A 26,671-nucleotide genomic window follows, 5' to 3' on the forward strand; every position below is an offset into this window, starting at 1 on the left:
CGCGCAGCCGGCCCCGGGCTCCCGGCGGGGCTGCGGTGAGGGCACCCGCGGGACTCGCCACCCACAGAACAGGCTCTGGGAAACATGCTTTATTCGTTCAGTTTCAACGACACCTTATTTAATGACTCAAGATTTCTTTTTTGGTCAGTGTAGCAGCACTTAGGTACCCATCTTGCTGAAAAAGATTAAGGTGTTATAAAAAGTTTAACAGACATTCATCCTTTAATATAAAAACAGACACTGAAATGGATTGCGAAGAGCTGTCATCTATGCCGAAGTAAATCCCATCTTTCACTTTTGTAGACTAATTAGTAAATGTATGTTTCACCAAACAAAGGTTTTAAACGCTTGTATCCTAGTACTGTACAAAATGAGCTGAAAAATGGCAAGTAGAAAAATCGGCTGCAGTGCATTAAAGATGAATGTATGCCTAAGAACAACACTTAACCTCAGTACTGGCATCAAATAGACTAAACGTTCATTAACAGGAAAATATTTTGATTTTTATTTTTTCACGTTATTATCAAGTACACAATTACAATAATGTCACACATCCCTATATGATTCTATGTATTTTGTTTTTTCTTTTGTCTTTTTTACAAAGTGTACAGAGGGCAGGACGTATACAATATTTAACAGGGTATTTTCTACAGAACAATAATTTATATTATGTCCTTGTAAAAATCTGTACCTTTTTTAAAACATTAAACTGAAACATCCATTTTATAGCATTTGCTAATCAAATTATTTAAGAATTAAAACTAACCTGTAACTAATGTCAGTACATTAACAATAACTATAATTTCATTTTCTCTTTATACAGACAAATACATTTTACAAAATCCACTTGACCAAACCCTTAATTATTAAAAAAAAAAAAGTTTAAACATTGTGCTTAAAAAAAAAAAAAAAAAGGGATGTGTATGATTCCAGGCTACGTAAGAGGAAGAAAACGTGTAAAATTGTGTTCTTTGTCTTTCAGCTTATTTAAACAAATAAAGTTCAAAATGGCTAACATCCTCAGCAACGTTATGGGAATCTAGGCAAATTTTGTACATTTCTCAGGTTTCCAGTTACAAAATGCTTGAAGGTAAGAGGGAAATAAAGTCAAAGAAAGATATATTTTGCAAGATTTGAATTGAAAATATCTGTTGGGTTTTTAATGCATCTGATTTGGCAATCAGTAGGCAGCGGGCAGACAGCTATGGCCATGTAGAAAATCCACTGACTTCGCTGGGGTTTTCAACGAAGGCACAGAGTAGCACGCCTAACCGAGGCAGTACACACTCAAGGCTCACGGCCCGTTACTACCAATATTACGCAAGAGCACGTTGGCGTTGTCAAACAGGCATCAAAAGAAAAGAAACATTATACAACGGAGAAGGATAATGACACGGCATTAGACTCGCCTGAACCGAAGAGGAAATTCAAACTAAACACAAGTATTTAAGCTTACAGTGAAACAAAAAGGACTGAGCAACAGGTCTCAACAACAACAAAATACAAAACGTTTTGAAGATGAGTGGCTGAAAGGAAACCTTTGTCCCTTTATGACCCCCAACCTGAAATCATTACTCAAATTCCTGTTTCCTTTCAGTAGGAAGTCTACCTGCCTAGAACCTAGAGGAAACCCTGGGTCAGGCTCTGAATCTGTTCCATTAGGGAACTGTGCCACTGAACATAATGAATCTACCAGCAGTTGATGGCATTACTGGTTACAGCCAATCCACATGTGGTAGTTAGAGTCGGGTCCAAATTCTGCAATCCCGAGTCAGCCAGTGGCGTCAGTGGGAGTTTGAGGAAGGGCAGCGGGATTAGGCCCTCAACTCTGCCAGGTGACTAAATCGTTTGGCTTTTTTGTTCAACATTTGTTGTCAAGATACGTGACTTTGTGCTTTGTACATTTATAGGGCAATTAGCAAATGACAGAGCGCTCTTTTATAATAATCTTCAGGTGGCAAAATTGCACGTAATAATTGTAATGTTCTCCCAGCTGTTTTATAAGCAGATGAAAAGAACTGGGTTAATTCTGGATACTGAACTAATTAATAAACAGCAGCTTAACACAGCTGCTAATGGCTCAGGAAAAACATTCATTTTAGAAACAGTTCTGTTACTATCACAAGTTACTTCTCTTATTAAGGATATCTACATAAAAACATCTCTATTCCTTAGGAACATATCTGCTCCATTCCATTCCCACCTGAAGCGCTCACTGTAAATATCTGATTTCCAAAATCGAGGCACCTCTCGGTCTGAAATTTTGTATCGGTTCACAATAAAAATGCGACTTGACCCACATACTGCTCTTTTGAAGAAATATCAACATTAAGTACATTTTAAGTACATTTTAAGTACATTTACTTGCATGTACAAACAGTTGTAATCTACCAACTTTGCAAATGGAACAACAACATTTCATGTTTCCAACATCAAGCCAGCAGTAAATTGAAAAAAAGCAACTAATTTGTAACACACAACCTTTCAAAGACAAAGAAGCACAGAATAATAAACATAATATCTGAGCATATTTTTAAATCTTCCAAAGGAAAGAAAGATAACAAAAGCCCCAACCATTATTTTTTTTTTTTAAGTTTTTACCTTTGAAACCTGAATTAAAATGCAGAATAGCTTTCTTCAATGTTAAAAGTGTAACTCTTCAAATGTAAGATAGTTAACCTGCCACAAAGTCTGTATAGTTAAAACAGGACAATTAGGTGGGCCCTAGTGACTTTATCTTCAACATCACAATTCCCCATTTTATATACACCTCTGATAATTTTAATCAAGAGAAATTTTGTATTTTTTAAATTCATGACAAAACTGCTTTAACATGGACACTGTGAGTATCAACGAGGTCAGTAAGATAAATATATTTAAATAAGCTATTATGGTTGAAAAATTCAGTATGAGACAGGGTTTACTTTATTAAATGCAACTTTATTGTTGCCATCTTTTCTTCATTTATTAAACAAACTGAATAGAATTCCGAACACGCTATTGAACAAAAGGTATAAAAGTCAACTAGAAGCAATAATCCTATTTTTATACAGCAACAAATCAAATGCACAGTATGTTTTTTTTTTGTTGTTTTTCTGTGTGTGATCGCAGGTGATTGGCTTTAAAATAAGCTAACTGCCTGAAAGGCAAAATTCCTTTGTAATTCCAGCCGTAAGTCTGTGAAAGAGACTTTAAGGCAGCCCAACATCTTTATGATGCCGCATTATGTGCTGGTTCTTCTCTGAAGGCCTTCGGAAACCTTTCTTGCAATACTCACAACGGTGAGGGTAGTCTTTTGTATGAATGGAAATAACATGCCGTTTGAAGCCTGAGGCATCTGTAGTGCTATACTCACAGTACTCACACTGATAAACTTTTCTGCCACTGTGTGTTTTCATATGTTTTTTCAGCTCATTTTGTTGCCTAAAGCCCTTTCTACATCTCTTGCACCTGAATGGAAGATCCTTTGTGTGAACTGAGAGTATGTGGCGACTCAGAATAAACGGATCTGCAATCTTAAAGTCACAATGTCTGCACTGGTGCAATTTTTTACCCTTGTGAGCCGCCACATGTTTTTTCAGTTCCGAAGGCCTATGAAAGCCTTTATCACACATATCGCACTTATGAGGATAGTCTTTTGTGTGGACTGAAATTATGTGTCGTTTCAGATCGCTTGAGTTTGAGCTCTTATGGTCACAATGCAAACACTGATGTGTTTTACTTTCTTGATGCATAAGCGTATGCTGCTGCAGCTCTTTGGTATCTGAAAAAGTCTGGAAACAAATATCACACTTGAATGGCATTTCCTTACTATGTTTAGTCTTTATGTGAGTTTTCAAGTTAGAAGAGTCGGCAGATCGGTATTCACAATATTGGCACTGGTATGGTTTTTCACCAGTGTGGATTCGCATGTGCTTCTTGAGCTCTGACGGATGACGAAATCCCTTGCCACACTCTACGCAAATATGAGGAAAGTTCTTGCTGTGGACAGCTAAAAGGTGATGACTCAGTAATCCTTGTTCTGCTGTCTCATAATCGCAGAATTTGCACTTGTGCATTTTATTAACTCCCTTGTCCCTGTGCACCATCTTGTGAGTAAATAAAGCTCCTGCATGAGAGAAGCTTTTCCCACACTCATCACACTCAATAAGCTTTTCTGTTTTGTTGGTCAGCTTATGACTCTCCAAGTGGTTATGTAAACTTATTTTTTTATTCGTAGTGTAATCACAGTCTGTGCATCTGTATTTCTTCTTAGTAAGAAGGTGCTCTGGGTGGTTTTTCATGTGCCTTTTCAAGAAACCTCTAGATTTAAATTTCTTTCCACAAATCATGCAGGGGTAGACCGTCAACGGATGACCATCGGGACCAATAATTATTGCTGGAAAACAACAGAAAACTTGATCAATGTTACACTTCAATACATTTCGTATTTCAGCCTTAACAGTACGCCAAACTGTTCTGTACGATCAAGTTTGTATGTACTGTTAAATGGAGCTTTCCTGTATTTATTAAATGGAATTGCTAGTCCATTTTCCAATGTTAACAGCTGCAGTTTCAGAACTTCTGCATTTGGCAGTACTGTGAAGTGAGACACATTCAGCAGGATGTGTGTCTCTCCAACTAAAAAAAAAAATCCATGTCATATCAGTTATATTAAAGGAATCCGTAAAAATTCAACAACTTAACAGTTATTAAACTTCTAAGAGTCATTAAATATTGTCTTTTCATTAGAAACTATAATTTTAATCAGAGAAGGAAATCATATGTCATCATCTGTGACTATAACAGCCTGAAACAGCACGCTACCATAACAGAATTTTAATTTAACATTAAGAAAATGAATAGATTCTACTTGTTATACAAAGGCACAGACCCATACTTTGCTATGTAATTATTGAGCTTGCTACTGGGTTAGGTGTAAGAAATGGACAGAATTACTATTTTCATTAATTACTGTTATTAGGAGAGAAAAAGAAACTATCCATTTTAGATGCAGAAAACCAAAGTATCGTGCAGATGTTCTTCCCCTCAAATATTTCTATTTTAATACATTGTGACTGAGTTCACACATTAAATACATGCAGAAACCAATGCTGGTGCAAAGAACAGCACCCAACTTGTTAAATTGAGTATAATATAGTAAGTATATCACCACATAATCTTCATCTACTTTCCATGAATTTGTAGACAAAGTTTAATCTGGCAGTTTAATCACCTTTCACTGACTACAGTTCACATGCCCCCAAACTAACACCTCCTTCTGGTACCATCTGTCACCATTACAATCAGCAGGAGTCAATGGGAACGTGTTTCACATGAGGACACCTCAAAGCTTTGGAAGTTGTTCTTTTGCACTGACCCATCAGCCTGAATTTGTTTTTCCTGAATTTGTCTAGGCATGCTAAAACACTCTTTTCCAAAAAAAAAGGTTTTAGAAAGAGAACTTAATAGGTAGCTGGAAATACGAAAAGTAAACTTTAAGGATAAAATTTGCCTGGTTTACTAATTGAGAGTTAGAAAAAACTGGAATTCCTACAGTCAAGTCACAATTTGGGAAAGGAACTTTAAGTTGGTATAACTTAAGTTGAGGCTACTAAAGTGAATAGTCATGTGCTTTTTCAACTTTATCAGACCAAATAAATCATTCAGACCATAATGCAGTTGCAGTAGAAATCCAATAACCCCAGAATAGCCTATCTGTTCTTATACAGTCAAGTAAGAACACTGGAACAAACCTGAAGATAATTTGTTTCACAGGTAAAACAAAAAAGGGCATAGGATTTACACTACCTAACAAAACATACAAAGTTCAGATTTTCCAGTTACTTATTGAGTTGATATAACGCAATGCATTAAATTTGTTTTCTAGATTTTCAAAAAAGCCAAAAAGGTTTTTTTTTTAAAGTACTGTTATTCAACACTGTTTAGCTGTCTAACACCATCTTTAAAGAAGTTATATTAAAATTAGCGCAGGACGTTTGCAGGCTTTCAATCTTTTGCTATGATACTGTTCTTTCTATGGCTGAGACAGTTTCACTTCTACTGGAAGCTCTGATGCCAAATTTCCCTAAAAAAAGAAAAATCAACACAATCCAAACCAACTATGCATTTAAAAGCTTTAAAATAAAATATGCACTAGTCTATGAGGTAAAATTATTTTGTTGCCAACAAAATAATTCCTCAAATAATCATTGTTTTTAATAAGACATTGCACACCCTATCAACAGAGTACAATTGCTTATGGATAAGTACCTACATGAACCAAAGTTCATGTTAAAGAGACACCTACTAAATACTCACCTGTTTGATACTGTCTAGACTCAGGTCTCCTTTTTTTCTTTGGTTTTTGCTTAGCCAGTCTCCCAAGTCCAGCTGACTCATCTATGTGCAAAAGAGCACTTGCAGTGCCATTCCGACTTTCAATCCCATCATTATTATTACCTAACAAGATAAGTTAAAAAGTTACCTGCTGTCATCACTCTACATATTATTTGAGCCTCAAACTCTACAATGGTAATTAAAAAAAAAAAAAAACGGCAAGATAAAGCATTAGCTTTTTATAATAATAACATACAGGAGGAGCTGCAAAACTGCTCTGGGTGAAACTTATGAATTGTTTGGCATTATGAACCTGGAGGTGCTGGCTTTGTTAAATTAAAACCCTACATGATTTACAGGAGTAAATCAATTTCCATTTCCCAAAAAGTTCTCCTTTGAATGCAGGATTTTTTGTAATTCTTTGGTTACTAAATATGCCCAAAATGTTTCATGTCACTAAATACAGGCATGTCACAGTACTCACTGTGCCCGATTTTCTACTCAGTCCTGATATACATTAATGTGTAAGCTCCCATTCACTTCTGGACATCTGAATTTACCTGACTGAGTTCCTCACATGCCAAGCTGCAGAACTGGAATTGCGATCAAGGAATCATTCTGAACGGCCCATAAACTTGCATACAAAGTACACAACATACTATTTGGGCATCAGTATTTTAACATTTACAAGCTATTTCTATTGGAAACAAAGAGCATGTGCAATACTGCATAATACAAAAAGGGAAATACTGTCTTTGCCTCACACACAAATGGTATCATGCGATGTAAAACAAACATGAGAATTAAAAGTAAATATATCTATATATTTAGGAAGATATTTACTGGCTATTTGTTTAACTTCTGGTGATTTGAGTGCATAAGTAAACTTTAAGAACAAAATTTGTGGAGAAGTATCTACTTGAATCAAGAGAAGGCAACCGCTTCTAGTGAAAGAAGAGCACGCAAATAAAACATAAAGACCAAAGCAGAAGAAAATGCAAGATGCCCAATAGCTGTTCCCTCTGTAGAGTGCAGTGAATAAATATTTATGATTGAATGTGAGAAGAACCACAGCCATGAACAGACACGGGCAGCGCCTGAAGGTTCTATCCATACACTAGCAAAAGCGCTGAACAGCAAACGTGGCAAGTGACATAAATGTCCAAAACCCCTTTCACATCTTAACACGCGAAAAGCATGATTTGCAACAGGTATGTGAAGAGTCTTTCTGGAATGCAACACAAAACAGGACTAAAACATTTTCTAACACTAGAATAAATCTGCAAAACTTGCTGCAATGTAAAGCACAGTGGAACTGGGCTTTGCCACAATACAGCAGCAACATAGGTTTAACGTTTTAAGATCCCATTGGTATAAGCTCTTAGACCCTCTTTAAGTGGGGGAGAATTCTGAGACCTGCAGACCACAAACCTCAGTCATTTCATGCCTTCGTGCTTCATTATTTCTTCCCTTTCCTCCTAATTTCTCTCGCACGTTAGGTTCCTCACTGCTGACAATACGATCGCTCTACTCTTTCCCATATTCTTAAATTCCACTTGGAATTCCATTTCTCTTTTTTTAATAGTCTGCCCAATTTTCTCATTCTTCTTCAAAGTCACTGAATGTGCTGTCTACAACTGTTGTCCTGAGTCCACTTAATTTCATTTCTGAAATCCCACTCAACCTGGCTGCTGCCTATTCTTCTCAACTAAAACTGTGCTCACCAGCATTTGGCCAAAGATAACGCTCTAGATGCATTCTCGTTTTCCTCCTAAACGACTTTTAACACACTCTGCTTCCTGAAATCTTGTTCTCCCTTGACTTACTTCCATGATTCCAGCCCCTTATTGCATTCTCAGCACGTCCCTGACATTGGACACAATCCGTATCACGCATACACATATCTAAGTATTGTCCTTTATTCCACCATTTCTTCTGCTTCATTTACCCAAAGTATGTTTAGGAGGAGGGGGCAATAATTTTTAAGAACGAGATTATGCCCTATCAGCTCATTTAAGTTGGTGCACCAGTTGGCGCCCAGGTACTAATATTCAGGAAAACAGTTCTGAATGCTGGAAATATTCCCAAAGGTCCTGCTGCTATTTCAGGATATCTCCCTTCAGTTTCTTTTTTGTTAATTATTTCCATGTGTGAAACCACACATTTATATATTCCTTCTAGAACACATTTAAATCAAGCCAGGGTCAGTGTTGCTTTTCACTGCAGAACGGAATCTTATACATTCCCATTTGCCATTTAAAAAAAATACATAAATATTTAGTCCTATTCCCAAGCCAGCTCTTATTGTGTCCTAAAACTGTGAGATATACTCAAGATACAATTTTTCAGCTGAAACCGTGTGTACTTTCCCTTCTACATCATGGAAATATAAAGGACTATATCAAGGAATATAAAAAAATATATTATCATATATATCATATATCATCATATATATATCATATCATATATAATTACCATATACATCATATATATCATACATATCATATATATCAATATATTATAATATATATCAAGGAATATATATAAAGGAATATATCAGGAAAATATAAAGCCTGTTAAAATAGAAACAAAAAGAAGTCTGCTTTACAGTTTCTCTCTTCTTCCCTTTTTAATTTTAAGGCTCATTAGGCTAAGAAACCAGTCTTAATGTAAAATCTTACAAACAAACAAACAAACACACACACACACACACACACACACACAAAGGCACAAATACACCACCACCCTCCAAAAAAAAAGCAATCCCAGAGATTTTGCTACAGCCAGTGTCACCTGTCTGAATATTACCTACCATAAGCTGCTGCCCAAGCTATGGGCATAAAAGTTTTAATTTCAGTGTCATCAATTTGCTGTTCATGGGCCACTGCTGCGTCTTCCTCTCCTACAATAACTTCCATATAAACCTCATCAGCTATTTCTGCAACATCTAAGAGAAAAAGAAATCAAGAAAAAATTAGTAAGAACACTGCACTGTTGAAAGTGAAGATCCCTGTCCCCATACGAAAGCCACCTACTTACTTAAATCTTCATCTTCATGCTGAGAATCATTTACAGTCATGTAAACCATTTTCTCCCTTGGAATACGAATACTGCTATTTTGATCAAGTAATCCAACTGCGTGATCATTCTCTGGCTCGCTCTCCACAATGTCTACTGTGCCTCCTAATGAGGAAGAATTAGGAAATAATTTAAGATACTTTGACTAAATTCTACTCTCAACTGCAGAACACTGAAGGTTTGTGGTTCTCTACCACTTGGACCCATAGCTCTTTACAGCTGATTTTTGAGAGACTCCACAGTCTCTAATTATACAAAATTTAAAATGTCAGGTAGGAGTATTCTAAAATGAGCATATTTTACCTAAATCATCTTCTCCAGGATCTGCTTTGAATATATAGACCTTGATGACTTCTGGACAAATGCCATCCACTTTACAAGAGCCACTTTCTGACTCTGCTTCCATGGTAATTTCAGCAGAACCTTCGTGTTCTATCTTACCAGCATCATCCACTACAAAAACAAGTTATTATAATTATCCAATCACACACAAACAGACAGATAGGAAAGACAATTTACTTTATTACTCAAATTTGAAAGCAGTTTGAAATTATGTTGTGATAAAGAACCTACCCATGTTTTTTCATATCCTTGAAAACGACAACAATAATAAACATAGAAATAAATTCAAGCCACAGTTCAGAGGAAACTGCAAGAGTGCTGCAGTCATATGACTAGCAGCATGAGCATCACACCACACAATGCTAATGGGGAAACAGGGATCTGCAGCAAGATGGTAGCAAGAAAACAGCACGTTAGTACTTAGCCTATGCCATAATTTCACTCATTCTCAATTTTAACTGTTTTCTCCTCCCCTTCTAACAAGCTATTAACTCATTTTTTCCAGAAGCATTACCTGTCACTCAACCCTGTCTCTAATGCAAGAGGTACTATTTCCACTACACAGAGTAAGACTTGGTTCCTTGCAAAGCAGTGTTATTACTGCTTTTTCAGCTGACTGGAAAGGAAACCTAAGTGAAAAGTGCAGGAGGAGAACGTCCACCTTTTCTCATCCACCCGACAGCTGAGAGAAGGAACACAGATCCAAAGCCCTGCCCTGACACTACAGCATGGGTGAATCTAGTCAACTGGTTGACTACAGAAAGAGATTTGCACTGGATTTTATACTATAACCCTATGTGTTCTCCTCGCTATCATCTGAAATTTCGTTCTCTTCCTTTCAGAACAAACAACAAACTGCAATTTGAAGTGCTGCGACTTGCCTTGGCCTCCCACAGAAATCTGGCTGATAGCCAACTTTAAAAGGAACACCACATTTCTGATTTTTAAGAGGTGTACTACACATGCACACACACCATCTTACTTTACAGATCATGGGCTTTCAAGACAAGCTACTGAATATGCACTGGCAAAAAATCAAATCCAGTGTCTCAAGACCTTCAGGGAATCTCCCAGCTTCAAAAGCCCAGAAGGTTCTCATAGTCTTGAATTTATTTAACTTAAGAGCTCTTAACGTGATAACATACTTGAAATTTGTGACTTTATTGTACATGAAGTTACTTTTGGAGGCTGATATGTCCCCCTCAGAGCCATGTACAACCTTGATTCATGATACCCAGACATAAGATTTATTCTAAAGAAGTGTAAGAACTGTCCAATAAATATTGTAATTTTTTTTTAAACTACCATGCCTGCCATATACAAAATACTTAATACAGCGTGCTCACTTTACTGGCACTCATGAAACGACCCCCATAACTAATCATGGTTGTGCTACTCAATAACTGTGCAAACCTACTATTTACTTTAAAATCTACTAAAAGATAAATTTAAAAAGCTTCAAATATTATTATTATTATTATTTTCCTGCCATCATGACAATATAAAGTATTTATATCAGACAAACTTCCACATCTTCTGTTTCATGCATCAACACAAAGAATCGTATGTATGTACAATTTCTCAATCATGTAGCATTAGTCAAAAAGAAATACGAAGTAGCATATTAAATTATGAAACACTGCAATAACTTAATCTATCATTCTCAGTACAAAAATAGCAGCTGAAAAGCATGAAACGCTATGTTTCCAAGTTCACGATCAACAGTCACTGTACAGAATGTTTCCAGTTTCAATAGTACGGTGTTTAAAAACGATTTTGTGTCAAGGCACAACAGAACATGCCTCTACACAACAGAGCGTTTCAAAAGTAAAAATCTTAAGATGTTACTTGGATCTTGCTAACAATGGAGCTCCACAGCACGTATATTCAGTTATTGAACTGACTTTTATAAATTTCTTGCCATATGCATGAAGCACCAAAGTTAATTCAAAGTTAATTTTTTGTCAGAGCGCTATACAAAAAATTAAACTTGCTTTGGTTCCTATGTTAGATTTATGCAGTTGTTCTCCTTTAACTTGGCTGTTTCCAGTGTCACGCATGTATACTTGGAAGGCTTTCAAATCAGCGTAGACTGATTTTACATCACTGAAGCCAAAGGAAAACTCTGCCGCCAAGTTCAACTGCTGCTGGAGCAGACTCAAGGAAGAAAAATTATAGCTGAAGTAACTAAAAAAAAAAAAAATCAAAAACCAAAAACCAACGAAACAAACAAAATCCCAAACCTATGCGCACCATATGAGACGGGCTTGTTTCTTTTAACACAAACAGACAGATTATCTAGCTATGGAAGTATCCCTTGATAATGTTTTACAATAGAATTCTTGATTTTAAAAATATGCTCCACTTAAGTCTTTGAAAACAACAGATAAAAGTTCTCCAAGGTTCAAAGTCATATTTTAAACAACATGACTTTAAAAACATATTATACAATGTATAGTTTGTTTATCCCTAACTTCCTTCTCCATTCATCAGTAATTTTAAAAAGGTAATAGCTATTTAGTTCAAATATTTTTTAACAGTTCCTCTAAAGTGTAGCGACATGCAGAAATAGTCCACCTTTTCCTATATGAAAGGAAAAAATTTCACTGACAGATGGTAACGCTTGAGACACTGAAGTCCTCTGAAGGGCTTGACAAAGTAAGATCATCATCAGCATAGTAGCAAATAGGTAACAGCAGGAAGAAAAGTAGGGTGGAAAGAAAAATGAAAACAAGAAGATTAAAATCAGAAGAAGAGACAAACAAGGCACAAGAGAACGGTCTCTCAAGTAAGGCACCATTTCCATGATATTTTGTTCTCTGACTAAATAAGCATTCATCCATAAGGATTCATTGATGTTCTGGTAGCATTTATAAATTTTATCTCCGTTTAACACTTCCTCTATGTTTCTGCATTTTCCACATATCACAGTCTCACAATCAGAGAGAATCATACTCATAAATACATGACTGATCAAGGTTTGAAATTGAAACTCTGATGATGTTTGAATTTTTCACCCAAATTCATAGCCCATCAAGGGATCCCACACATACCTATCTCACCCCATGGTTGACTGCTATTGTTTTTCACATTCCTCAGACCTTTATAACACTCCCCTTTAAAATATTATTATTTTTTTTAATTTCAAAGTATTAGTTAAGTTTGTAAGAGATCACTTCCTTTCTAGTACAGACACTGGGCAGTTATTAAACTAATCACAGGTCACATACTAGAAAAAAATTCAGAATGACATTTTTCCAGTGCTGTCATACACTATGCATGTATGTCAATTAGATATGAACTGAAACTAAATGTATAATATCATTACGCTTTCTCTACTAGCTGGTGGCTTTACTTGAGTAAAAGGGTAGCTTCAGATTAATTCTCTTAGTTGAAAAAAAAAAGAGAGAAAAATCATTAGAAACAACATTATGCTGTGCAGGGTAAACTCCAAGAATGCAATCTACAGCTAGTTTGCTGAGACTCTTCATAGGTTTCACAGACTAGATGAGCCTGCTCTTTTTATATGCAAGCTGTAAGAAACAACTAAAAAAAGTATGCATTTCCAATATTACAATAATGATTTCCATATAAAGGTAATAATTAAATTTTTTATGAAAAGCACAACTATGAGAAAGGTTCCCACAACACAGACGACATGGCATAATCCCTATTTAAAGCCTATCCAGCAATCATTTACAATACAGAGAAAACAACAAAAAGAGACCAAGAGATAAGAAAAGAAGGAATAAAGGGTCAAGGAAAGAAAAACAAGGTATTAATAACAGAGGTTTTTTTAAATATTTATTCTATTACAATGGCATTTGTCTCCCAGTAAGTGTTATATCTAAAGGAACCAAATTAATTAATGCCATAATCTTTAACATCCAAGCAATATAACCATCTCCTGTATCTTTCTCCTCCTGTGAAAATACATCCAACTGCATTCTTGGGACAGAAACAAGCCCACATGCACTGATAATAATAAAAGCAATATTTTAAATCCAGCTCAGGCCAGTTTCCCTGTACCAGAATACAAATGGTAGCCCAAAACCCTGCACAGTGCATCTGCTTAAATGGTATGCCATTTGTTCAGCTGTGATGCAGAAGCTTTCCTCAAGGAATTGTCTTCAGCTTTTTATATCCAATATTTAATGGCTCATCTTGTAGCCTTGCGGCCTTTTCCCCCTAACTTGAAAACTGCAAAGATTTGTAATTGTCTTTATTTTGCACTGGTTTTCATAAGCTTTTTTTCTCCTATAATTTCTCCTTGATATGGAATTGAGTGAGGAAAATTAAAGGAAAGAAAAAAATAAATTCTACTTTACCACTAAAGCACCCTCCATCTTCTTCAGGTACGCACTGCTCATTAGCAAATATCACACTAAGACAATTCTTCTAGAGATTTTTAAGAAAAATTCTGTTTTGACACCGGTTTAACACCTCAAAATCTGTATATAGAGCAAGTAGACAAAAACCATCTATTTTGTCATCCTTAATGTTCCCAAATGATTCCTTCCACCACTAACAAAATGCGTATCATGACATACTGGTCTGCTTACAAAAGAAACAGCCCTATTCAACCATTCCTAATGAAAAAGGCCACTGCTTACTATCATGTTTTCTCTAAAATAGACTAAAAGCATGCTGTATTCCCCAAATGGACTTTGTTCAGTTTTCTGTGATATATGCATTTTACTTGTAGTTCACCTGATGGCAGAGAACTCCTAAGCTACTTTTGAAAATGTTAATTTTACTGCCCAGTTTGTTAATGGCAAAGCAAGTTTCCCAACCTGTGAGAGAAAATAAATCTGTTCTATTTCAATTTTAATACCATTGCCATCACGTGTGAGCAACTGTATACCCGTCATGTGTCTGAAGCTCCCCTCAGGGCAGAATTTCCTTAGCTCTGAGTTGGTATCTAACACTCAGCCGCGTTGTTCTGCCTTCTCCAGCACACAGAACAGACAAAGCTCTGAGGCATTACTCAGACCAAGGGAACGCTTCATCCCCTTCACCTGACATGTTGACCTCCTGAGCTTCCTTAGTTGCAACAACTCTTACTTAGTACTTCTCTAACGGTCATAAAGAAAGTACGACAGTGAGGTCTGCCTCACAGAAAGAAAAACATGATTTGCTGCAGCTTTAGGAATTTCCAGGAGAAAAAAGATGGGTACTTAAGTTTAAGCTAAAAAAGCAAGTAAAACCATTTTCGTTGTCTTGCATAAAAGTCTACTGCGTGGCAGTAATGAAGGCATGAGCATTATGGTTTTGTTGATAAGGTCCATTGCTTTCAACTTCAACATATTATCCAAGGATGAGCAAAGGTATGTTTCATCTAGACCTAAGAAATGATGCAATCATTATTTTATCTCTTTGAGTACACCACGTTCTGACTCCTGTAATGAAAAGCATTAATTCAGATACAACAAAGACATTTCTAACTCAAAGCAAAGATATGGACAAAACATAGCCCCTCTGTTTGTAAACATCACATAAATTCCTAAATCTGTAGGTTACAAGGGAAATGTAAACTTTGTGAGGCTACCCTTCCATGTCTCCAGAGTCTCCTTATCAAATCTCCTTTGTGCCTTACCAGTTTTAGTGCCATTAAATATGAGTACACTAGAGTACAACACCTTTTGTCTTACTTGATGACAAAGGACATGTCTTACTTTGCCAAACTGAATAAAATCAGACAAGCAAAAACCTTAATTTCTACCACATGACCTAGCTGTAAGGTACTATTCTCCTTGATCAGTCCATGACTTTTCTGAGGTTTTTTTTGGTTTTTTTTTCCCCCCTAAAAATTAACTAATCTCACCATTACTGTTTCACCTAGGGGGTAATAATTTTCCAAACCTTAAGATTTACTACCAACCAATTTGGACTGGTGTGTGCCAGAATATAATTTATCCTTTTCAGACCAAACTTTATGGAGAATCCTCATGAACTAACTTGTTATGGCTTATGTGATAGAAAACTTGATCCACCAAACCTCCTGGAATCCTTTCAAGCAACGGATTAGTAGCGGATTGCATCCTCTGTTGAATGAACGAACAAATACCTGACTCACTTCTGGCATAAAGTGTCCCAAATCTACCACAGACCAAAAAGCCAGCTTGAGGGCAAAGATAAAGTATCCAAAAAAGAGGTAAGCGAGCACATCAAAAGATAAGTGATGACCTAAGTTGTGTCAAGAAGCATTGTCCTGGAAATGAAAACACAAAGACATAGCAATACAGAGGCTAAATTAAATGTAAATAGGAAAAGAAAAATTAAAACAGTAAGTGAATTTCTTGAAGGAAAGTCACAGAATGAAACATACACCAATTGTACTCTTTGAAGAGCAAAAGTCTGAAACCATGAAAGAAAGCAGAAATATAACGAAAGAAAAGTATATATATATATATATATATATATATACACACACACACACATACATACACACTTAGTAATTTCAAAACAGATATTTACAGGATAAAAGAAGAAAATGATCTTATTTTTAAAAAGCTAAGTAGACACAGTTCATTAGGAATGAAAACACAAACCCTTAAAGACAGTCAAAAGATGGGAAGAAGATAGCAAAGGATTTTGCCTATGACTTCCACTGCAGAATACAGACTGAGAAACTTACGACCACAAAACGAAACCTGTCAACTCCTGCTTTTCAAGTGACAAGGTAAAAGAAGAAGGGTAAAAAGCGTTCTGAAAAACACAGCCAGATTCTCAGATCTGGGAAGCAGCAACATTTGCCTACTATAACAGCAGGCAAAATTCTATTCCAGCATTTGCCCTAGCAATTCAAGGAGGTCTGCCAGAATCAAGCATGAACTTACACGTTAAGAAGAAATACCAAAAAAGGGGTTGATGTTACTATCTTTTAAAAACCACCTACTACTAAGTACAGCTGAAGAAGAGAGAGAGTCAGCAGCGGACATCAAGAAACACACATACTGCTAAAGCAAAGAAATGGAAATGAATTCAAATAATGTTTTCCCTACAAGGAAGGGACTATTTGGAAAGACAGTCTTTACTTGACGGGAAAGTACTAGCCTCTGACTTCAAAACCAGAAGAACTCGTTAGGCAGGCTTTAAACACAGTAGGTGGTAACACCTACTTTAAAATGAACTGTAGCACACACTTAACACTCTAAACACAAATGAAGAACGCATTTTTTTGGAACAAAACGATTGTTTTAAGTGCTGACTTATTCAAGGTTCTGAAACTAAAGAAAGTCCTTTGCAAGGCTATCAAGACGCGTTTAATATTGAATGAAGTCTGGAATTCACATGTCTGCAGGAATATGTGGCTGAAAATGGAGACTATCCTAGTACAATTGAACCATCAAAATCCTAAGTTCTCTGTCAGTTACCACCTACTGACAACAGATACATCGAAGACCTCCTCGCTGTTGCGTATTTTAGGGATCATGCAACATGGCATCTGCCAATATATTCTGTCCCCATCCATGTCTGTCCCACTACCAGAGGCTACACTGGCAATGACTGAATGGGACATCTAACGTATCTATGCCGCGCGTTACTTGAATGTTCACGTGCCAGCAAACCCCAGAGGCCTCCCTTCCGCTGTCTGTGCTTTACCATGATAACCTGCAGGGGAAGAGTGAGCAGCCAGGCAGGAGCAACAGCATCTTAAAGCACTACTGTCAAAGATCCAAGGATCAGTGAAGGATCATCAGCAGAGCCCCTACGCAGTCAGGTCTCAATTATCCACGGGTGGATTATCCACTTTGCTGCTTAACTATGCTGCAAGTGCAGAAGCATTTGAGCTGCTTTCATCTGAACTACCTGTGGTCCTGAACTAGAAAATTACATTTGCACTGTGTTGTACTGCACAGAGTGCATGTACTGGTTTGGAAAACTATTATTTCAGGGATGTTTGTGCTCCAGACTCAGCAGCATCCCTGATCTCTCCTCTCCGTTTCACCTCTGCATGTTCTTGCAAGTTAATTTTACAATATTTTCTGTTATTTATATTTTGCATTATCCCATTTCATTGTTTTCCCAGATAATAGAGAATTAACTGTACCTCATATAAACTCAAAACATGGCTGCACAAGGTTACTCAAGGAACTCAAGAGATGATAAATTAAGAAATGCAGTGATCCTAGGTAAGGAGAAGCAACATTAAAATCCATAAGCACAGAATATAAAATTAAAACAAGTCATAATACATTTAAAAAGAAGTGTCCAAAGCAAAAAAAAAAAAAAAAAAAAAAGGTAACAGTGATGAATTAGTTCTGGAATTAAACAATAGGGACCATCAAGTATGCCTCATCAATGTGTCATTTAATGCTGGACAAACTTGAAGTGATCTGAAATGGCAATTAAACAATCTAACCAGCCTAAAAAATTTTTTCTATGAAAAACAAACATGCAGTAGTGACACGCTGATGTTCCCAGGTGCTGCATCAAGTAAGCATTACAATAAATAACATGCTAAGAGTAAGTTCTAGTTTGCACAAGTGCATATCCTTAGTAGAAAAAGGACTGCTCATTTGCCGTGTTCTTTCCTCACTCCCACCTTAAGTCCCTGAAAATATCACGATTCAGATGGATTGTGCCACTGTTTCTAAGAGAAGGGAGATTAAGATACTCAAGGTCGCTTCTCAGCTATGAGCAGCAACACCTATTCTTTTTGTTAGCAGCATACCTTCATATCCTTTGCTTAATCAAGAAGAAGAAAATATATCCTAATAGCAAAAAAAAAAAATATTACTGCCGGTGTCTAACTATAAATGAAAAGGCGGGGGCGGGGGCAGTGTAGTAAAAACAAGATAAGGACAACAAATTGTCATTTAGATTTCCAAAAAAGTTTTTTGACTCTGCTTTTTTCATGACATAATTTTGCTGCTTTCTTAATAGCTTGGCAGTAATCTTACTAATCTGCATATACATGTATGTTCAAACGAGGCCATATTTATTTTCTTTCATTCCTTCTAAGCATATAGCATTTACCTTACTGGAATTCTTACTCTTTTGTTCATACTCTATAAAACGCGACAGAAATAATTTATAATCAGACATGCATTTGCTAGTATTTCTCTCCACTAGCTTTTACAAGAACTTTTTGCTGTAATACATTCCTAAAAAAAAAAAATTTGAACACCTTTGTGAGACCTTCGCTTCATTAAATAATACAGAACATCTATTTTCGGCATTGTTATAAGCCCTCTTTTAAATATTTCAAACACCATCCAGGCCAATATCCTGAGAATTTTTATGGCTTTGCCCAGATACTTACAGGAAATCATAAGGTAATCTTCACAGTTGCCCTTATCGTCTTGATGTTCCACAGGGATTCCATTGGCATCAATCACTGCTTCTGACGCACAGTCGGCCACCAAGACTTCTTCCGAAACAACATCTGTTCCCAGAGTATCAGTGACAATATCTGCTTCTTCAACATTATCATGAACTACATGTTCTACATGTCCAACTTCAGGTACATGCATTGACTCACTTGTCAGTACATGTTCTGGTATTGACATTGCTTCTGCTGTTATGTCAGAAGCTAAAACATCATCTGGGACAGTGCAATGAGCCAAAGAAACCTCTTCAGCTACGTCTGTGTCCAGCACTTGTTCAGGAATAATGACAGTTTCAGACACATCTGGCTCTTCCATGATATCTGGGCACTGAACATCCTCAATAACAACATCCTCAATGACATCCTGGATTACTACAGAATCTGGATCATCAGGAACAAAATTATGCACAGTTATATCTGAGTCCACTACATCTGAAACAAATACTGTTTCCTGTACTTCCACAACAATCTGATCTCCGTCCATGTGTGCTGCATCAGCTCCTGAAAAATATAATTAAAATAGCATTTAAATTATAAAACTAACTCAGGTGTTCAATACTGAAATTACTTCTATTTGACTCCAACTTTTACACTATGTAGCCATTTAGCAAAACCATCATGATAACATATAAGCAATTAAGATAGGCAAGCACACACAGTAGCCGATAAAGCACTAGCAAACAAGTGATTCTACAGTTCCTCCTATAGCCAAACAAATAACACTTCACAGAATCAGTTCGTTCATATTGCTTGCTCTGAGTAACAAAAACACCAACAAATTGAAAGTGACCACTCTATATGAAATCACTGACACCTTAAAGGAAAGGCAAAATAAACTACAAACAGTTAACAATGTTTAATGTGAACGCTCTGATCTATGTATTATCTCCTGACAGACCTGTTGGATCAAAAAACGCATTTGGCTCATGTGGCTGCAATTCAAGCCCATCTTCATCCATGGCCTTTAACTCTCATCAGTCACAGTGTCTGTAGAAGGTAAAGAAGAAAGGTTATTTAACTAGTAACTATCCGACTAAGAAGATTATCTCTGCCTGTACAATAGTCATTATATGAAAAGATGAAATTCTGGGCATATGGTAGTCAACAGAAAACACCTCTTGTCTGTAAGATGGCCCAGATTTCAGAGTACTTCAGCTTAGGTTTCCAGAAACGCTACTCTGTAGCACCAAACATCCAGGGCCTGAAAAAGAAAGGGTGTGAGAAAAAGAAAGGGATATGAAAAATGTGATTTCCTTATGTTCTTACAAAGCAAAATGTTTTTAAGAGAAAGCCCGAGTACATTCTACCCGAGTCTTTTTGGATGGTAGGGATGCAGCATTCTCAAATCGATAAAGCTTGGGAAGTTTAAGCTAAAGGTAGGTGACTAACAATCAGTAATACATATCGCTCTTTATGTCCCCTATATTCAAAAACTCGGATAGTCAGGAGGAAATAATTATTCCTCTTATGTCACTTCAGAGATTAAAATCATCAATGTTAGCGAGTTCCAGAACATTACATCATGGATCTGTGAATCTCATGTGTGTGAATATTTAAAAGCCACCTGTTCCAAGGCAAACCATCAATTTGCTTTCATAGTAAAAATAGTACCAGTTCTCAAAAATTGACATATGTCAAATTCTACCAGGTTTCTATTATTTAACAGAACGTCAACATTGTTTCAATGCATAACAGCAACTGAAGACTTTTTATCTTCTTAACAAAAGGATGAAGCAAAATCACAAAGTTGAAATACTTGCTAAAAGCTACAACTCTGATCTAAGTTTTGGGGCTTACATGTACGCATTATAACAAGGATCGGGCTATTTGGCTAAAACGGATCTAACAGAAACTTGTACTAGTCCCTCGAACTTAGTACAGCTACCTTCCTAAGTGCTGAACCAGCAAGAGGCAACAGAACAGTGCTGAATGTTTCTGCTCATAGGAAGAATTGTACAAGCAAGTGGAAGGTATGGATTCAGCGATTTTCCTTCCTCCAAACATTTTTCACAGCGATGAGCAGAAACCTCCCCGCTTCCATGATACTATCACAATAGGCCCAGAGGAAGCATTAAGATTCAGTTCAAGGTTTCCATAAATAGTACATTTTTAAAAACGATGTCAACTACCATTTACGGTAAGTCTTTACAGGGATAATTTCTAAGCAAAAGAAAAAATTATCAACTACTCCAAAACACAAACCTATAACCATAATCTGTAGCAAGTATTTTCTAGACTTCACCTTCTTTCTAGGTCAAATTTCTCAGTTCTTCACAGCTAGCCACCGAATTTACAAATGAGAAAAATGTATTTTTTAAAAGTTGAGGATGAAATATAACAACAAATTAAACTAAAGGAAAAACAGCTGCTGTGTGGTGTTTTTCCAAGTGATTCCATACCTCCTGGAATGGGTGATGTTCATTTGGGAAGACCCTAGATGTTAAAGACAGCTGTGCTAACAAATCATCGTGGTGTCCAGCTGGACACAGAACATTTCATAGTTATTCCGAATGCCAAGCTTTTCTGTCAAAGACACCCCCTATTAACAGGAATATTTATTGATGTAGACGCTTTTTTCAAGATCAAGAGTAGAAGAAAAGTGTTTCTTACTCTCAATTACAAGATTATAGCTTGACTGAGGGCAAATCAACTTCTACCATGCCAGAGAAGCAAGAACAGACTAACAAGGTTTGACACAGCTATTTAAGCAAGACTCAATCAGGCTCAAATTTGTGCACTTCTACTTACTAAGTACACACTTGGTCAACTACAAATTTCTTTCCTGTTCATAGTGTCATCTTTTCTGTGTTCAGTTTCTTCCTTTCTGCTGCTTTTTCTCCAGCCTCTTGTATCTTTATCTGCATTATCTTCATTACCCTCTTATTTACTCATTCCCCCACTGTATAACTACAGTGCACTCCCATCGTTCACACAAAACCACGCTACTCATAAATTTAGAAGTCACTTTGTAGCAAAGATTGTATCAGCAATCCAGTTTTTTCTTGGAGGAGGCAGAGGGGACTCAGAATCGGTGGAAATAAATCTCCTCTCTCCTCAGGCAACACCCACATAAGAAGCTGGTGCTCACTCTCCAGGTTTCTGGGGAAAGTCAAGACGCTGTTTCTGACTGTACTTGCGAAGGTTATATTACCATACAAGTTAGCCTCTGATCAGCTGGAACCCAACCATCTTGAAGCCTCAGTTCACCCCGAGCTCCTGGAGGAAGTGGCACTCGTTTTCTCTATGTCTTGCTTTCATCACCCACCTCACCACCATGCCACCACAAATTCCTACTTCTTATGATTCATGCATATATCTTTACTATTCTGTTCTTTCCTCAGACTCCTTGCTGTCTCTATTATGGATGCTCTCTTTCGTTTCTGCATCCTCTTCACCTATGAGACCCAGAAGCCACCTCCACTACATCTTGCCTTCCAGAACGAGTCCGCTGCTGCCATCCCATCACCGCCGCTTTCACTGCTGCCCACAATGCAAGCAACAGCTGCTAAAACCAACTCTGTAGCATTCATGACAGTGCAACTGCATCACTAAGACTCCAGCACCAAGAGTGACAGCCCAGACCTTCAACCGCACGCAGCATGACAGCACTGCCTCCTCTGTGTTAGCGTGCTCTTTTCAACTACAGAGACAAAATATTTTGAAAAAGGTAGCCTCATGTTATGCACAAACTGACTGAGGAAGTTTCTCAGGCAAGTAGGTTACCAGACTCATGCTTCGGTACTTGCTCAGAAGAAAAAAGAAAAAAACCCAGTCCCTTCACTGACTTACTATTTTCTTCAATATGATTTCCCATAATGCACTTTTGTGCTCTGATCCTGACAACAGATTCACGTACGCAAATCCCTATAGCTGTGCAGGGCAATGAAGACCTTAACAGTCCTCCACTTCAGCACAGGAACCCACACACAGAGAAATCTGCTACAGAAAGAGGGCTGAAAGAGGAGGTCGGCCTTTAAAATAGGATTTGGCTAAACTGTCTGAAATGATAAAGGGGCCCAAATCCAAATCTGGAACACAAGAAGGCATCAAGGCATTTGTCCATAGACGGAAAAAAAAAAATCCCTAAAAATTTCCTGAAAGCATTTCAGGATTTGAACGTTCTGACCAGTAGATGAGAAAATACTGCATTTCCTCCTGCTTGCTCTGATCAGTGAATCAGCGCAGTGGTCCACGTTCAGCAAGGGAAAGGACTGTATTCCCAACAGTTCTGTACCAACCTGCAGCTTCATGATGAAGACACTGTTCTCTGACACGAGAACTATCAAAGCTTCTCACTGTGAGCACCACACCAAGCCCAAGTCTTCAAATTCTTTGGCAAATGCCTTAAACTCTGCGATACCATACGGCAAAGAGGCAACCTCAGCAGTTCATTTTCCTGCAAGGTCTCAAGAAGGTCAGGAACTCCTCTTAGTTCTTTCAAGTAATTCTGGTAGACACTTACCTCAGGAATAGGTGCTGGCACCAAAGTAGACAGAAGCAGTTTTCAGTTCTGGTTTGGGAACCAGACACTCTTGAAGAAAAGCAGGTGCCCAGCATGTCCCTACACTTAGTCCTTCTCAACAGCCAAATCTATGTAGCTCATGGTTCAAATCTAGGTAATGTGGAAGCTGCTCTTCTAACTGCCACTAGGTACAAGAGAAAAAGCCTAGGCTCTTAATGCCAGGTTTTCTATCTCCCGAAGGGTAACTAAGCACCTACATCTTTTACTTGGCTCTGGGCCTGTGTCAGCTTCACACAGACCTAGAATTAATATGACCCTGAAATATGCCTAATTCAGTCGGTAAAAGCAGTTCTTACAAATCGACTACTTTAACTGCTTATTCATGGTACACACCTTAAAAGCAGTTCTTACAAATCGACTACTTTAACTGCTTATTCATGGTACACACATTGAGAATTTTTGGTTGGTTTTGCTTTTGTGAAAGCCAAGGCAATGTTTTCCAGTGGAAAGGCAGATAGAAAAATATACATTCGCGGAAGAAATGGTATTAAGCTATCTGCAGTATAATAGAGTAACTTTATAAAATAAAAGGTGGATTTTCCATAAAACTCACCTCGTCAGTCAGTCAAAAAAAGCAATGCAGACATTTCAGTAGCTTACCACATTATAAATAGTTGACTTAACAGGCCTACCAAGGTAATCAAGGTGAAAGAAGAAGAAACGGATGAGTTGTCATGCTTTCAAGAGAGGGCAACCTTAAAAATGGAGTTACTTGGAAAAAAAAGCTTTAGTATGCCTCAGAACTGGTCAGTTTCTCTGCTTCCTCTCAAAAGAGAATATAGGAAAAGAGAAAAAGGAGAAACATCAGAAAAGCCATCCTTATGAAAAAGAAATCCTTAGGAAATTCCTTTGTCTATTACTAAGAAAAGAATAGTGCAGCTGTTCAGTTGTGGACAGAGGCACAAAGCAAGTAACTGCACAGCAAAACTCTGCCCCACCCCAGAAAAAGCAAGGCATAAACAGCAAAATTCCCCATGCCCACGCTCCAGCCCCTACCTATACTAGGACTTAATGTACAACTACAACCAAGCTCCCGTCGTGCCTTGCTACATCCCATTAAAAATTGCAGCACACCCTGTATGTCCCAATGGGGTTAGAGCCCCGAGCTACCCAAAGCTACACTGTGGTTATGAGACAACTATCGGTTCAGTGTACACTATTGCTGCAGTGTAATAACTCTCCCTACATGACCCACTTATGGAGAATGCAATGTACACACACACTCTCAATCACACACACACAAAAGGTTAAAAATTACACTCCTGCAACATCTAACGCTTATCTTGGAAAGAGCCCCCAAGACTATTAGGTGAATAAATGGAAGAATAAAAACAATGTTACAAATATGACAGTGTAATCATTTAGCTGTTTATTTCATTATGCATCTCCCTCTGTTTTGGCAAGAAGAATCAGTACTGCTGTTTTCACTGTGATTCCGTAAAAATCTACAGTCTTTTTTTCTCTTTTGTTGTAGTTCAGTGGTGTGGGCATTTGCGGATAAAGGTTTTTTTTTTTTAAAAAAAAAAAAAAAAGAGGAGGTTTCCTCCAGATTTCACAGAGCTGTTGTGCATCAGGTGACACCAAAGCTCGTTTTCAACAGAACCTGAATCAGGGAAATCGCCAGCCCCGCGTGTCCCTTTGAAAACTACCTGCCACCCTGCTGGGTGTCTCTGCAAGAGAGGAGATGCTCGGGAGGGGAGCCCAGTACCGCGGCGTGTCCCCCCCCGCGCCCCCTCCGGGGGGCACCGCGCCTCTCGCAGGCCGGCCGGGCGAAGGACACTGGGGCTAAGCGGCTCAGGTACCGCGGAAAACCAGCGCGGCCCGGCGCCGCAGGAGGAGGGGGCACCGCTGGCAGCCCTGGCGCTGCAGCACAGGAAGCCGCCGCGGGCCGGAAAGCGCCGAGCTCCCCTGCGACTCGCTGGCCGCGGAGAGGAGGAGGGAGAGGGGGAGGGGAAGGGAGAAGCTGGGGGGGGGGGGGGAGGCTACGGGCTCTCCTTCTCCGGAGCCCGCGGCCCAGCGCTGCGATGAGCGGGGCCAGGGGCTCCCCCCTCCGGCCCGGCCCGGCCTGCGCCGAGGCACTGGCTGCGCCGAGCGATTAATTCAAGATGGCGCCGGCGCCCTCCGCCTCCACCCCCCCCCGCGCGCCGCCATTTTGTCTCCTCCTCCAGACACTCTCCGAACCCCCCTCGGCCGGGCCCGGGGCCTGGCACCGACCTCGCCCGCCTCCCCCCGGGCCCGCAACCCCCCCGCTGCGCTTCCGCTCCCCTCCCGCCGCCGCCCCCGCTGCCCAGGGCCGCGCTAGGGGCGCGGAGCCCGCCGGCCCCGGCCCTGCGGCCCGCTCTTTTGCCGGAGCCTTGGCGCGGCCTAGCTGCGGCCTCCTCGGGGCCTGCGCTGCGGCCTGGTGCGGGCAGGGGAAGGCCCGGGCCGGGCCGGGCGGCGGGGGCCCAGCCCCGGGCTGCTTACCGTGCGGGTGGCGGGCGGCGGCGCTCGCCTCGGCGCGGCCTCTCTCTGCGCGACTGGGCCGAGCGCGGCGGCGGCGGCGGCGGCGGCTGCGGCGGGGCGGGCGGGCGGGCGGGAGGGGAGGGAGGGGCCGAGCTCGGAGCTGAGTGGAAGCGGCCAAGCTCCCCGGGCCGGGCCCGCCGTCAGCACGTCACGTCACTGCCCGAGAGAGACCCAGGAAAATGCGGAAGGGAGCGCGCCGCCGCCGCCGCTGCCCGCCGCCTCGGGCCAGCCGCCCGCCGCAGGGCCGGGCCGGGCGCCGCTGCCGGGCCAGCCGAGGCGGCGCGGGTAGGGGTGGTGGTGGTGGCGGCGGTGGGGGGGGGGGGTGCGCGGCGCGGCGCGGCGGCGCTCGGCTCCCTGCGGCTCCTCCTGCCGCCGCCTCCGCCGCCGAGCGCCGCCGGGGGCTCGGCGGGCTCCCCCGAAACGGAGCGGCTGCCCCGGGGACACCCCCGCCGGCCCCACCGCGCCGCCGCCCCGGCAGGCCTCCCCCGCCCTCCGCCTGCCCCGGCCGCCATCCCGCCGCGCAGGCCTGCGCCGCGGCCCGGGCCCCGGCCCCGGCCCCGGCCCGGGCCCCGGCC

General features: G+C 39.7%; 1 protein-coding gene across 3 annotated transcripts; it reads right to left on the bottom strand.

The window, feature by feature from the left end:
- Positions 1-481: 481 nt before the first annotated feature.
- ZFX (zinc finger protein X-linked) lies at positions 482-26,216 on the bottom strand. 3 transcript variants are annotated; one of them, XM_068917538.1, is made up of 8 exons: positions 26,058-26,216; positions 19,971-20,059; positions 19,007-19,573; positions 9,700-9,849; positions 9,358-9,501; positions 9,131-9,265; positions 6,301-6,441; positions 482-4,378 (listed from the first exon to the last, which is right to left on the bottom strand). In XM_068917538.1, the coding sequence occupies exons 2-8, from the start codon at positions 20,029-20,031 to the stop codon at positions 3,192-3,194; spliced, it is 2,385 nt and encodes a 794-aa protein (XP_068773639.1). In that variant the 5' UTR covers positions 20,032-20,059; positions 26,058-26,216; the 3' UTR covers positions 482-3,191. The 3 variants fall into 3 exon arrangements, with proteins under 3 accessions (XP_068773639.1, XP_009663682.1, XP_009663680.1); XM_009665387.2 differs by lacking the exon at positions 26,058-26,216 and adding an exon at positions 20,188-25,782; XM_009665385.2 differs by lacking the exon at positions 26,058-26,216 and having other exon boundaries at positions 19,971-20,175.
- Between the last annotated feature and the right edge of the window lie 455 nt (positions 26,217-26,671).

This window comes from Struthio camelus, chromosome 1 (genome assembly GCF_040807025.1).
Source record: "Struthio camelus isolate bStrCam1 chromosome 1, bStrCam1.hap1, whole genome shotgun sequence".
In the NCBI taxonomy this organism is placed as follows: Eukaryota; Metazoa; Chordata; class Aves; order Struthioniformes; family Struthionidae; genus Struthio; species Struthio camelus.

Excerpts from the sequence above, each read along its gene's own strand:
- ZFX (XM_068917538.1), bottom strand. The coding sequence starts at position 20,031 with ATGGATGAAGATGGGCTTGAATTGCAGCCACATGAGCCAAATGCGTTT. Across the intron at positions 9,266-9,357 it reads GCATGAAGATGAAGATTTAA|ATGTTGCAGAAATAGCTGAT; the intron begins GTAAGTAGGTGG and ends TTTTTCTCTTAG. Across the intron at positions 6,442-9,130 it reads AGCTTGGGCAGCAGCTTATG|GTAATAATAATGATGGGATT; the intron begins GTAGGTAATATT and ends TTATCTTGTTAG.